Source organism: Rhinoderma darwinii, chromosome 4 (assembly GCF_050947455.1).
Source record: "Rhinoderma darwinii isolate aRhiDar2 chromosome 4, aRhiDar2.hap1, whole genome shotgun sequence".
NCBI lineage: Eukaryota > Metazoa > Chordata > Amphibia > Anura > Rhinodermatidae > Rhinoderma > Rhinoderma darwinii.
In genome coordinates this window covers 324508908-324523654 of record NC_134690.1, presented here as the reverse complement: position 1 = coordinate 324523654, position 14747 = coordinate 324508908, and the positions used below count along the sequence as shown (strand labels likewise).

The 14747-nt window shown below is 41.1% G+C and overlaps 1 protein-coding gene across 1 annotated transcript in view; it reads right to left on the bottom strand.

The window, feature by feature from the left end:
- Positions 1-14747, bottom strand: part of HEATR5B (HEAT repeat containing 5B) — an 80242-nt gene that overhangs the window by 38567 nt on the left and 26928 nt on the right. The window contains exons 15-22 of the mRNA XM_075862810.1: positions 13450-13613; positions 8431-8606; positions 5747-5852; positions 3937-4127; positions 3368-3527; positions 3073-3262; positions 1634-1803; positions 750-894 (exon numbers count right to left, since the gene is read on the bottom strand). Of these exons, the coding sequence (XP_075718925.1) occupies positions 750-894; positions 1634-1803; positions 3073-3262; positions 3368-3527; positions 3937-4127; positions 5747-5852; positions 8431-8606; positions 13450-13613 (1302 nt within the window). The remainder of the gene's footprint in view (positions 1-749; positions 895-1633; positions 1804-3072; positions 3263-3367; positions 3528-3936; positions 4128-5746; positions 5853-8430; positions 8607-13449; positions 13614-14747) is intronic.

Below are 14747 nucleotides of genomic sequence, written 5' to 3'. Positions count from 1 at the left end.
GATGCAGAGTATCGCTTTTTCCTATATACACGCCGTAAAAAGACATTATTTCTACGCCCAAACTGCGAAGAAAATATATACTATTTCTCCTGCATAAAACAAGGCCTCATACAGCCACGTCAATGAAAAAAATAATTTTATGGCTGCTGAAAGGCAGAAAGGCAAAAACAGAAAAATTTAGATGGTCATTAAGGCCTTTTCAGGCCTGGTCATTAAGGGGTTAAAATACAATAATGTAAACAATAAAACATAATTGGTATTGCAGCATCCATAACTATTCAAGAAACTACAGCTTGCCCACAAATAACAAGCCCTCGCAAAGCTCCATTGACAGAAAAAATAAAAAAAGAACGGGGTCTCAGAATACGGTGACACAAAACAAACAAACAAAAACTATATAAATTTGATATTGCCCAAATTGAATTGACCCACACAATAAAGTTAACGTAATTTTTACCGCACGGTGAACACAGTAAAAACTAAACCCGAACCACTACATTATGTGGTAAAATTAAATGGTGTCATTAAAAAATACAGCTCGTCCCGCATAAAAAAAAAGCCCTGATAAGGCTTTGGCGACAGAAAAATAAAAAAAGTTATGGCTCTTGGAATGCAGGGATGAAAAAATAATAACTGGCTTGGGCCTGAAAGGGGGAGTAGCTTATATTCTAACATTAAACAACACTTAATGAAAAAGCTTCAAATAGACAAAGTGATAAGTAAGAACTTGTGGGATCATTTCTACTTACTGATGCCACTGCTTTCCTTGTCTCCCGCATTCTTAGCAAGGTTCATAGCATATTCGCATACTTCTGCCGCTTCCCTCTGGGCCAGCTGCCTAAGACAAGCTACAGCCGCACGTCTTAGTAGGAGATGGGAACTGCCCAGATGGACCTGAAATACAATTTATTCTTCATTACAATATAGCCTCTCCCCATTAATCATTCTATGCTAAAGTTATGGTGTGGAAAGTTATAACATTATTAGAACATCAGCAACTTTACTTACAGCATAAGAAATTCTATACACTTCACTTTTTGTTTGAAAATAACCTTGACTTTTAGCGGTAAAGCAAAGTCGTTATTTCATTAAATAACCCTGGGGTAATAAAGAGTGCCTGTAGATGTAGCAGTAATGTGCCATGTGGCCAAGAATCGCTGCACTTTTGCGATGCGAGTTTGGACACGCAGATTGTACCGATAAAAGAAGTTGACAGCACTTGTTTCACCTGTACAAGCCGTCCAGCCAAAAAACGCATCGCAAAACGGCCATAATACATGGTAAAACCATGTGGGGTTTTGTATGGGCACCCTTAAAAAGATATTCCCAATGTAGACATTTATGCCACATCCACGTGATATGCCATAAATGTCTGAGAAATGCAGGTCCCAGCTCTGGAACCCACGCCGATCTGTAAAACAGGGATAACCCAACCCCCATCCCGCCGGGTGATGCAGCAACCACTCCATTTATTCTCTAACTGGATGTTTCAGCCGCCTCACCAGGTAGGATAGATCGGAAGACATCATCAATCAGACAACTATACTGTGGATATGCCATGGATGTTTCATTTGGGATTACGCCTTTGATGTTCTGAAAATGTAATGCTCAATTGAGGGAAAATATAACTTACGCAGAGACAAGGGACCAAGCTTGACAGGTTGACGTGACGAGGTGCAAACATGTGAAGCTGCTGAAGGCAGGAGATGGCAGCAGCCTGCACTAGTGAGTCTGAGTGATCCTGCATGATTGAACAGCCCACAAGACATGAAGAACGGATGGTAGATATAGTTGGCCCATTGCCTGCATAACAAAAAAATAGTTCATCATCATACCATCCTGCAATCTCCTCTAGTGATACTGTAATACAGACGATATAGTGAATGGCATACTGACACAAAAACCTTATGTACATTTTATGCTTAAAGAGGCTCTGTCACCAGATTTTGCAACCCCTATCTGCTATTGCAGCAGATCGGCGCTGCAATGTAGATTACAGTAACGTTTTTATTTTTAAAAAACGAGCATTTTTGGCCAAGTTATGACCATTTTTGTAATTATGCAAATGAGGCTTGCAAAAGTCCAAGTGGGTGTGTTTAAAAGTACAAGTCCAAGTGGGCGTGTATTAGGTGCGTACATCGGGGCGTTTTTAATACTTTTACTAGCTGGGCGCTGTGAAGAGAAGTAACATCCTCTTCTCTTCAGAACGCCCAGCTTGTGACAGTGCAGATCTGTGACGTCACTCACAGGTCCTGCATCGTGACGGCCACATCGGCAGCAGAGGCTACAGTTGATTCTGCAGCAGCATCAGCGTTTGCAGGTAAGATCGACTTACCTGCAAACGCTGATGCTGCTGCAGAATCAGCTGTAGCCTCTGGTGCCGATGTGGCCGTCACGATGCAGGACCTGTGAGTGACGTCACAGATCTGCACTGTCACAAGCTGGGCGTTCTGAAGAGAAGAGGATGTTACTTCTCATCAGAGCGCCCAGCTAGTAAAAGTATTAAAAACGCCCCGATGTACGCACATAATACACACCCACTTGGACTTGTACTTTTAAACACACCCACTTGGACTTTTGCAAGCCTCATTTGCATAACTACAAAAATGGTCATAACTTGGCCAAAAATGCTCGTTTTTTTAAAATAAAAACGTTACTGTAATCTACATTGCAGCGCCTATCTGCTGCAATAGCAGATAGGGGTTGCAAAATCTGGTGACAGAGCCTCTTTAAACACTCAATGAATATAAAAAATTAATTTAAAAAAAAGGACTACAAACCAAAGTTTCTAATATTTTCTCTTCATTAACATCCCATTTTTATGCAAAAAGTGATGCGCCAGTAATATCTCTTAACTTAAAAGGGTTGCCTCGAAAACAGAGCCTCACGGACAGCCATTCACCCGGCTGCTGAAATAGAAATGTATGCCTAGTTGTGGCTTCCCTCAATATCAACTGATCGTTGGGGTTAAGAGGAGCTTCTTTTAAAAAAAAAAAGGGGTTGCCTTTGTCAGATATCCTACTCCTTATGAGAATGAGGTTTTTGCAGACCTACTTTATCATAACCACTGACCTTGCAGCTCTGGACCCACAGTTGTTATGATAGCCCCCAAACACCGACCCAGACACTGATGCACTTCTGTGTGTGAAGGGGGGACAGTCAGCAGCAATGTAAGAACTAAGGAGAGTGTGGGCTCAACATAACCCCGATACATTGGACCACTTGAATCAACAATTAGTGCAAGTGAATGGAGAGACCAAGTCTGGGGAGAAATGACACCATTTAAAAAAAAATGATTATTATTCTGTAAATATATTTCATTGTTAACACACATTCTTAAACAAACGAAAACACCCCATTTTCTCACCTGAACTTCTGGCGAAGTGCCATCCTGAGCAAGTGCCAGAAGAATGCTGACACTGGTCTTTAGGTGCTGCCCTGACCCAATTCCACCAACATAGCGGTGCAAGCAGCCAAGAGCAAGTGAGTGGCCTGTTCTAGACACTACATCCCGGGCCGACTTCAGCCTGGATTAGCAAAACAAGAAACGAGAACATAATATAGAATAATGATAATCACGCTTTCAACAACAACAACAACACAAAACATAAAAGCAAAGTGTATAAAAAAATCTCTAGACTGACGGTCCACCTTTACAGATAAATAAGATACCTCGTCTAATGTCTGTTGTGTCATTTCTTCCATTGTGCTGTGTATCATAATGCAGTTTTACTATTTTATTTCAAGGCTGTGTCTACACGTCACAGATTTTTACCACTTGCAATGCAAAGGGTGAGATCCCTGTCAAATCCACAACAAATCTGTGATGTGTGAACTCAGCCTTGTGATAAAATATTTATTGGCACTGCTTTGTCCTCTATCTCATAGAGAAGGTTATAATACCATAACAACGAGTCTCTCACATCTCAGACTCACTTGTCAAAACTGTATTGTGCCATTCTGGCAATAAACGTTACTTCTCCAACGACTTGAGCCATCCTGCCCAAGGCCTCTCCAGCAGCACATCTCAGTATAGGGTTAGGATTATCCAGGGCACCCATAACCAAAGTCAAAGCAGATTTTCGTACTTCTTCTGGACCCAACGAGCTTTTGTTTTCTGCCAGGCCCTAAAGTACAAGAGTATAAGGCATGGAAAGCTTTAGTGCCCAATATTAATGTAATAACATTTAGTATTATTATCAATACTTAGGAATATTAGTGGCACCATTCTACTAGTGGATAGGACCTCTGCTGTAACAGTTTCTTTAACAGTTCCATGATATACATTATATGGACAAAAGTATTGGGACACACCTCAATCATTGAATGCAGGTGTTTCATTCAGTCCCATTGCCACAGGTGTATAAAATCCAGCACCTAGCCATGCAGTCGCCTTTATAAATATTTGCGAAAAAATGTGGAGTTCTAAAGAGCTCACTGAATTTGAGAGTGGTACTGTAATAGGATGCCACGCTGCAACAAGTCAGTTCATTAAATGCCTTCCCTTCCTAGATATTCCACAATCAACGGTGAGCGGTATTACTGCAAAGTGGAAGCTTTTAGGAACCACAGCAACTCGAAGCCACAAAGTAGCAGACCACATAAAGTTAGAGGGGTCACCGAGTGCTGGCTGAAGCCCATAGTACAAAAAAGTCGCCAACGCTCTGCTGACTCAATAACTACAGAATACCAAAGATCCTCTGACATTAACATCTGCACAAACTGTGCACTGGGAGCTTCAGGGCATGGGTTTCCATGACGGAGCAGCTGCATGCAAGCTTTACATCACCAAGCACAATGTCGGTTGGAGTGGTGTATAGCATGCCACAACTTGTTTCTGGAGAAGTAAACGTGATCTGTAGGATGACGAATCACCCTTCTCTATCTGGCAGTTTAATGGACGAGTCTGGGTTTGGGGAATGCCAGGAGTACGTTACCTGCCTGACTGCATTGTAACAACTGTAGAGATTGGTGGAGGAGGGATAACGCTATGGGATCGCTTTTTAGGGGTTGGCCTAGGCCGCTTAGTTCCAGTGAAGGGAAATCTTAATGTTTTAGCATGCCGAGACATCTTGGATAATTGTATGCTTTTAACTTTGTGGGACCCATTTGGATTAGGCCCTTTTCGGACTGTGCCCCAGTGCACAAAGCAAGGTCCATAAAGGCATGGTTGGGTGAGTTTGGTGTGGAAGAATTTGACTGGTCCGCACAAAGCCCTGATCTCAACACCATCCAACACCTTTGGAATGAACTAGAACAGAGATTGCGAGCCCAGCCCCCTAGTCAAACATCAGTGTCTGACCTCACAAATTCTCTTCTGGGTGAAAAATTCACACAGACACACCAACATCTTGTAGACAATCTTCCCAGAAGAGTGGAAGCCGTTTTGGCTGCAAAAGGGGGTCCAATTCCATATGAATGCCTCTGGATTTAGAATTAGATGTCATAAATGCTCCTAAAGTGTAGGTGGTCCCAAAACTTTTGATCATATAGTGTATGTTAATTTGAGGTTTATAGAATGTAATGCAGAGAGAATATTATAGTAATAGAATAGTATATTGAAGAAGAATTTGGATACAATGATTGAGGCGGACAAGACGACAAGTAATAGTTAGGAGGTATCCTGTAAGATTTGAGGCGGGTATCTTAAACCTTAAAATCCACACTATAGAAATTGACCCGTGTAAAATGTTATTTATAAAAGATAGAATTAGGATATTGAATCTACCATTACAAAAACCTGTACCTTCAGAGCACTAAGCACAGCTGTAAAGATGTTGAGCTGCACAGACTGCTGGCGGACTCCCTTAGCCTGCTTCACACACTCTGCAAAATGATCCAGCATTTGTAATCTAAAAAGCAAAGCCATGGGACTTGTTAAAATCAGAATCCTGCTGCTACATGGTCTAGGAGGGTTAAACAACCTTTGGCACCCCAGCTGTGGTAAAACTACAATTCCCAGCATGCCCTCGCAGTCTTTGGCTGGAATAATAAAGCCTTTGGCTGTCAGTTCATGCTGGGAGATGTCGTTTCACAACAGCTGGAGCGCCGAAGGTAGCGGACCCCTGGTCCAGAAGATTTACAGTGTCTATAAATAGTACAGTTGCAATTGTCTTCACCAGTCAGCAGGGAAACCTGTCCCGTTCTGGACTATAAATATATAATAATTCCCATACAGAGCCATATTATGGCTATACAAAATATATAACTGTGGTACCACATGCATCTATGTTAATCTGTAAAAAGTAATAAACACATGACCGCTGCAGATGTCCCGGCACAGTCATTCAGCTATTTGATATTGCATTATTTCTTCACCACAATAGTGGAGTAAGTTTATCTGCAAGGTATGTAATAACACAGAGAGCGTGCTGTGAGATCACGAAGAGTGGTGCCAAATAACTTAGTTCTTCTTCATCTGCATCTAGTTGGATTTGGCTAAATGAAAATTTATATAAAATACACCAACTGATAGATTTTTATAAAAGTCATGGGCTGTAAAGATACTTTTAGAAAAGCAGCAATTGCGGCCATCAGCCATATAAGTGCTTTCAAAGTCTTCAATTTCCCACATTTACAGCAGTGTTCACAAAAATAGCAGCGAGTTTAAAAAAGCAAATAAAGCACAAAATCATTATAAATAACTTTTATTTGCCTAAATGCAAATGCACTGGAAATAATACACATTTAATTCCAGATCAAAGTAATAACAAAATGTATCCAGTTTGTGTTATTCCTTTTTTCTTTACTTTCTGTAAAGGATTATTAGGCTGTTAAAAAAAAAAAATCTGCATTTTTCTTTAAAAACTCAAAAATGTAATTTATAAACTGAAAAAAGGTTTCAGATTTCACTTTACTGAAGAAATATTTAGTGGCGTAACCATTGTTTCTGAGAGATGCTTGACATCGGTGTTGCATGGAGTCGAACAACTTCTGGCACCTCTGAACAGATATTCCAGTCCAGGAAGATTGGACGACATTCCACAATTCTTCTGCATTTTTGATGTCCCCACAAGTTCTCTATGGGATTGAGGTCAGGGGATTCGGCTGCCACTCCATTACCTCAATCCTGTTTGTCTGTAACCAAGATTTTGTCCACTTATTGGTGTGATTGGGTCATTGTCGTGTTGAAACACCCATTTCAAGGGCCCTTCTTCGGCATAGGGCAACATGATCTTCTCAAGTATTTTGTTTTATTCAAACTGATCCATGATCCCTTGTATGTGATAAATAGGTCCAACACCCTGGTATAAAAAACATCCCCATATCATGATTTTTGCAGCACCATGCTTTACCGTCTTCACAGTGTACTGTGGCTTGAATTCCGTGCTCGGGGGTCGTCTGACATACGGTCTACGGCCACTAGACCCAAAAAGAACAATTTTGCTTTCACCAGTCCACAAAATGTTGCGCCATTTCTCTTTGGGCCAGTCAATGTGTTCCTTGGCAAATTTTAACCTATTCAGGACATGTCTTTTTTTTCAACAACGGCACTTTGCGGGGAGTTCTTGCTGGTAACTTGGCTTCACGTAATCGTCTTCTGATTGTAGCAGTACTCACTGGTAACTTCAGATCTTCTTTGATCTTTCTGGAGGTGATCATTGGCTGAGCCTTTTTGGCTTATCTTCGATCCATTCGAACAGTAGTTGCCCACTTCCTTCCGCGTCTTTCAGGTTTTGGCCACTTCAAGGCATTTGAGATCATTTTAGCGGAGCAGCCTATAATTTGCTGCACTTCTCTGTATGTTTTTCCCTCTCCAATAAACATTTTAATCAAAGTATGTTTTTCATCAAAACAATGTCTGGAACAACACATTTTCACCAGTATTTCAGAAGGAAATGCACTACAACCAACATTTGCCACCCTCGTACCTTAAATAAGGGCCACAATTGACACCTGTTAGTCCACAGAAGGAATGACTTCACCAATTTAACTCCTCACTGCTATTATTTTGAACAAGCCCCTTTCAATTACTCAGTACGAGCGGCATGCATGTCCTAATTGTTGGCTCGGTTTTTTTTTCTACTGCACTTACAAGTAAAGTATTTGCTAGCTAGAAATAGCGCTTCTACCAAAAACATCGATTTATCAGGTTAATGATGTTGGACTGCTTTTTTTTTTTCAACAATACTGTATATACCTGCCGGCAGTGTCAATTCTGGGTGTGGAATAACAGTGGTTTGTTGCAGCTATCATTCACAAAGTGTATCTGTGGGTGCACGTGTAATCCCTTATGCTTCCAGGAGGTTCTAAACATCAAAAAGTATACAATATATCTATTCTAACATTTACATCTCACGCAATGCAATTTATTTGATTAAAAAGAACAAAAACATAATTCCGGATTCCAGAATACAATATTTCAAAACGCAGCTTAAGTGATACTAGTCATTGCGGTTTCTGTTTATTGCCTTATATTGCAGTACTAACCTGTGCTTTGATGACACATGAGGGAAGACAACACCAAAGAGAGCCACTGAGGCATCAATGACAGAAACACCAAGAGGCAGTGGTCCTGGCACAGCCTCGCCAACTGGAATACGTAGATAGATAGAGGAAGGGTCATGCTCTAGAGCTCCACTTCCAGAGGCGCTGTTAGGTTGAAGCTGCATAACAAGATTCCAATTTAAACAGACACTTCAAAATGTCATACGTGTTGTAGACTACATGAACTATGCATGTATCATAAAACAGAACCAGTCCTTCTTACGGTATGTGCACACGAGAACTGTCTTTTACGTCTGAAAATACAGACTGTCTTCAGGAGAAAATAGCTGCGTCGTTTCAGACGTAAAAGCTCCTCTTCGCATTATGCGAGGCGTCTTTGACGCCCGTAATCTTGAGCTGCTCTTCATTGACTTCAATGAAGAACGCCTCAAATTACGTTGCAAAGAAGTGTCCTGCACTTCTTTGCCGAGGCAGTCAATTTACGCGTTGTCGTTTGACAGCTGTCAAACGACGACGCGTAAATGACAGGTCGTCGGCACAATACATCGGCAAACCCATTCAAATGAATGGGCAGATGTTTGCCGACGTATTGTAGCCGTATTTTCAGACGTAAAACGAGGCATAATACGCCTCGTTTACGCCTGAAAATAGGTTGTGTGAACCCAGCCTTAGTGCCCCACCACCACCACTACCACTACAATTGGTCAGCCAAAGTATGGAGGAAAGTTTTGGAGATTTGGAAATTATGCCCTGTGACAGAACCATGTGATTTTAACATTTAAGACACTTACAAAATTCTTCTCCACTGTGTGCCCTAATCTTTATACCGATTTAAAAAGCTCACGTTATCTGCAAGGATAGCACACCGTGTGCCAAAGTATACCTCTTCTTACTTCAGGGGCTGTGCGGACCTCCGCACCATACTTTACATTTGGTGGTCGTGTCCCAATGTGATTCTGGTCTAGAATTTATGGCATTATAGACAGTTTATTGAATGTTATCCTACGCTGAGACCCCTGGGTTGCTCTCGGACACGGAGGTCCCAGCTCTCACTCATCTACAGCTTCGCCTTCTTACCTTTCTCCTCCTTGCTGCTTAACAGACTATTGACTCATTCATGAAAAAAAGATTTTCCATTCCAAGAGGTTAAGGTGAGGATGGATTCTTAATAAATTAAAAACGCTCTAGTATTTTACCAGATAAACACTATAGAGAACCTTTCCCCTGCCCATACATGTGCAGCTGAGTGCAGCATGTAATAGGCAATGCTTCACAAACACGGTCTCACTTGAAATTATTTTTCTAACTTCCTCCGTTATTTACATATCGGTGCCGTTATATTTGGCGCCCGAAATAAGCCCCTGAACGGTCAATGGGGCGTTTCTATCTAACTAAATGGCAAGGGGGCGTGATCTCTACGCTCTGACACTGTCCAATCAGCTACGGACAGAGTCAGGGCGGCTTGAGCTGTTTTACCTCCCGCGAGAACACACACAGGCTGGTGGTTCTGCACAGAGCGCTCTCTCAGTCTGTAGGTCTTCTCGTCTGAGGGAACACAGCGCAAGCCGCCCTGACACTGTCCGTAGCTGATTGGACAGTGTCAGAGCGAAGACATCACGGCCCCTTGCCATTTAGTTAGAAACGCCCCATTGACATTTCAGGGGCTTATTTACATATTGGGCGCCAAATATAAATGGCACCGATATGTAAATAATGGAGGAAGTTAGAAAAATGATTTCAAGTGCGACAGTGTTTGTGAAGCCCGCCCATTACATGCTGCACATGTATGGGCAGGTGAAAGGCTCTCTTTAAATTTATTCTGGCACTTATCACCATCTGATATTGCCCTGGCCTAATGTAATAACCAGACATGTCCTTTTCTTCGCATACTCTAGTTTGCTTTTTTTTTTTTTTTACTTCTTTCATTTGCCATAGTATTCATAATCCCCCAGTTTCCAGGCTTGTTATCAAACAGATACCTTAAGGGCTATGTACACCTTTAAAATCATAGACCTTTTTATTAAAAAAATAAAATCTATTTGTGTGTTTGGTGCAACTTTCAAAATACTTTTTATAAAAAATTATTTTTACTTTTTGAGATACAGCTGCTTTCTATTCTGTATACAGAGCAGCTGTATCTAGTGCTGAAACCAGTATCTGTAAGTTCCACGGGACTGATGGGGTCAGTGTCAGCGAGTCCTGCGTGTCTCTGAGATGCAGGATTGAGCTGCTATCGATCACATCTAAGTTCATAACTCATATGTGATCGATTACAAGTGGATACTGCGTGTCCCGCTGACACTAAACCCGTCAGTCCTGCAGACCTGATGGATTCAGGACTTAGCGCACGATCCAGCTGCTCTGTATACACGTGTAAACATAAAAACAAAAAAATGGCTGCGGCAGCAAGGGGTTTAAGAGAACACAAGCAGCTTTCTACAAATGTAGTTTTTTTTCCTACTTTTGTAAGGATTACCTTGACTTTTTTTTCTTGTGTAATGTTGCATCTCATCCTTTATTAAAGTTTCATTTATACTTTTGACAGAAATGCAGTCCTAGAATAGTATTACAGTTTGCAAATGACCTGTCTATCTTAGCTGGGATTACTATGTAACATACATGCTCTTTCCTCAATTCTATGTTCTTATATTTATCAGGGCCTAAATAACAATTGTGATGCCATTTTTTTTTATCTCATTTTTATTTTTCCCTCCACACATTCCAAAAGCCATTAGTTTTTATTTTTCCTTCGTCGTAGGAGGGCCTGTTTTTTTGCGAGACGAGTTGCAGATTTTAATGGCACTTTAAAAATTCTTTGTGCAATGGGAAAAAAGCAGCAATTCCTCTATAGTTTTTTAGGTTTTGATTTTACAGCGTTCACCGTGCAATAAAAACGACATGTTAACTTTATTCTGCAGGTCAATGTGATTACGACAACACCAAATTTATATATTTTTTTTCCATTTACTATTTTTACAAAGAAAAAACTACTTGTTAAAGAGACTCTGTTACCACTTTATAAGTGCCCTATTTCCTATATAAGGAGATGGGCGCTATAATGTAAGTGACAGTAATGCTTTTTATTTAATAAAACAATCTATTATCACCACTTTATTAGCGATTTTAGATTTATGCTAATGAGTTGCTTAATGCCCAAGTGGGCATATTTTTACTTTAGACCAAGTGGGCGTTGTACAGAGGAGTGTATGACGCTGACCAATCAGCGTCATGCACTCCTCTCCATTCATTGACTCAGCGCATAGGGATCCTGCTAGATCCTTATGTGCGGTCTTATACTAACACATTAACAATACTGAAGTGTTTAGACAGTGAATAGACATTCCACGGGATGTCTATTCACAATCTCTGCACTTCGTTACTCTGTCTGTGGTAGTTACAGCAGAGGACGCGTTATCTCGCGAGATTACGCAGTAAATGACAGGTTACAACGAGATCACGCTTCCTCGGCTGCAACTACCATAGAAACAGTACCGAAGTGCACAGATTTTGAATAGAAATCCCGTTGAATGTCTATTCACTGTCTAAACACTTCAGTATCATTAATGTGTTAGTATAAGGGCTGATTCAGACGAACGTGCCGTTTTTGCGCACGCAAAACACCCGGCGTTTTTGCGCACGCAAAACACGCAGCGTTTTTGCGCACGCAAAACACGCAGCGTTTTTGCGCACGCAAAACACGCAGCGTTTTTGCGCACGCAAAACACGCTGAGTTTTTGCGCACGCAAAACACGCTGAGTTTTTGCGCACGCAAAACACGCTGAGTTTTTGCGCACGCAAAACACGCTGAGTTTTTGCGCACGCAAAACACGCTGCGTTTTTGCGCACGCAAAACACGCAGCGTTTTGAATGCGCAAAAGCCACTTACCTGCTCCGTGAGGCAGCATCATATGATGCGCGGCTGCGTGCTTATGACATGCATATGACACGCCATTTGGATGTTTGTAAACAGAAAAGCACGTGGTGCTCTTTGGTTTACATTCATCCTTTTGACAGCAGTTGCGCGAAACAGGCAGTTCGCACGGAAGTGCTTCCGTGCAACCAGCGTGGTTTTCACGCACCCATTGACTTCAATGGGTGCGTGATGCGCCAAATACGCCGAGATATTGAACGTGTCGCGCTTTTTAAGCAGCGGACAAACGCTGCGCAAAAAGCACGGACTGTCTGTACTGCCCCATAGACTTCTATTGGTCCATGCGTGCCGCATGAAAACCACGCGGCCTGCACGGACGCAATTCACGTTCGTGTGAATCCGCCCTAAGACAGCACATACTGATCTAAAAGGATCCCTATGCGCTGCCTAAATGAATGGAGAGGAGTGCATGACGCTGATTGGTCAGCGTCATACACTCCTCTGTACAATGCCCACTCGGTCTAAAGTAAAAATACGCCCACTTGGGCATTAAGCAACTCATTAGCATTAATCTAAAATCGCAAATAAAGTGGTGAAAACAGATCGTTTTATTAAATAAAAAGCACTGCTGTCACCTACATTATAGCGCCCATCTCCTTATGTAGGAGATAGGGCACTTATAATGTGGTGACAGAGCCTCTTTAAGAAAAAAATGTTTGTGTAGCCTTATTCTGAGAGGCATAACTTTTACCAATTAAGGTTTTCTTTTTTTTTACATTACTTTAGAGGAAAAATAGGACAAGGGGGTTTTTGACCCTTTAATATTTTTTAGTTTTTGTATACACAAAAAAAATAATTCAGCCTAGCAAGGAGCGTCGATCACAGCGGAAGATGCATGGCGCTCAGTTGAGTGCTTCTGCACCTTCGTTTCAGCGACGGTGGGTGTCTCAGCACTCGGACCCTCACCGTTCAAAACTTCTGATACGTCTCTAAGACATATCATACGTTTTTCGAAAGTGCAGTTACGCTTTAATTTTCCATGACTATACTTGCATGTTTGCCTTTTCCTTTTATTAGTTTTTTGGTTATTACATGAAGACTTGTGGAAATGGATTAAAAAGATAACTTACCTGGTCTTCAATGGATTTGTGGTCTGTCTCTTGCAGCCAAGAGCCCAGCAGAACACTGTCATCATAGTGACAAAGGGAGCGCAGCAAAGAAGTAGTAGTGTTGGAAGAGTTATCGGTTAAGGTAAATTCAGCCACAAGTTCACGTAGAAGCACATTAAAGTTTCCTAGGCAAGAACAGCCATATTCAGAAAGATACTGACATTATAAGAAGATTCGTTTGTATGATAGTACATCACATATTGTGGGATAAGATATTTTAGATTGACATGTATTACAATATTAAATAAAAAACAACTAAGATACGCAACTATGCTTAAATGGTTTCAATTATCTAAGTATAGGTCTTGTAATATTGTCACATATTGTTGCATGACCAACAGGCAATGAAAACCACACCGAAAGGTAGACAGTGGGGAGAGTGGAAGTCTAAACAGCATGGATGTGTCATGTTACAGCTCAACACTTCAGAACTTTCAGAGATCAAGATCGCTAATCTATGACAAGGACCAGGGTTAAAACTACATGCAATCTGTCCATCACCTATTTTCACTGGTGTGATCTACCTCCAGCTTAAAGAGGCTCTGTCACCAGATTTTGCAACCCCTATCTGCTATTGCAGCAGATCGGCGCTGCAATGTAGATAAGAGTAACGTTTTTATTTTTTAAAAACGAGCATTTTTGGCCAAGTTATGACCATTTTTGTATTTATGCAAATGAGGCTTGCTAAAGTCCAACTGGGCGTGTTTAAAGTAAAAGTCCAAGTGGGCGTGTATTATGTGCGTACATCGGGGCGTTTTTACTTCTTTTACTAGCTGGGCGTTCTGACGAGAAGTATCATCCACTTCTCTTCAGAACGCCCAGCTTCTGGCAGTGCAGACACAGCCGTGTTCTCGAGAGATCACATTGGACTTTATGTTACTGGCAAAATTTGCTCGATACATTCAGTATTTAATTGTGGAAAAACACCAAAATTTAGCAAAAAATTTCGAAAATGTGCATTTTTATAAATTTAAATGTATCTGCCTGTAAGACAGGCAGTTATACCACACAAAATTGTTGCAAATTAATCCCCCATATGTCTACTTTAGATTGGCATCATTTTTTGAACATCCTTTTATTTTTCTAGGACGTTGCAAGGCTTAGAACTTTAGCAGCAATTTCTCATATTTTCAAGAAAATGTCAAAAGGCATTTACAGGGGCCAGTTCAGTTGTAAAGTTGCTTTAAGGGCCTTATATATTAGAAACCCCCAATAAGTCACCCCATTTTAAAAACTTCACCCCTCAAAGTATTTAAAAA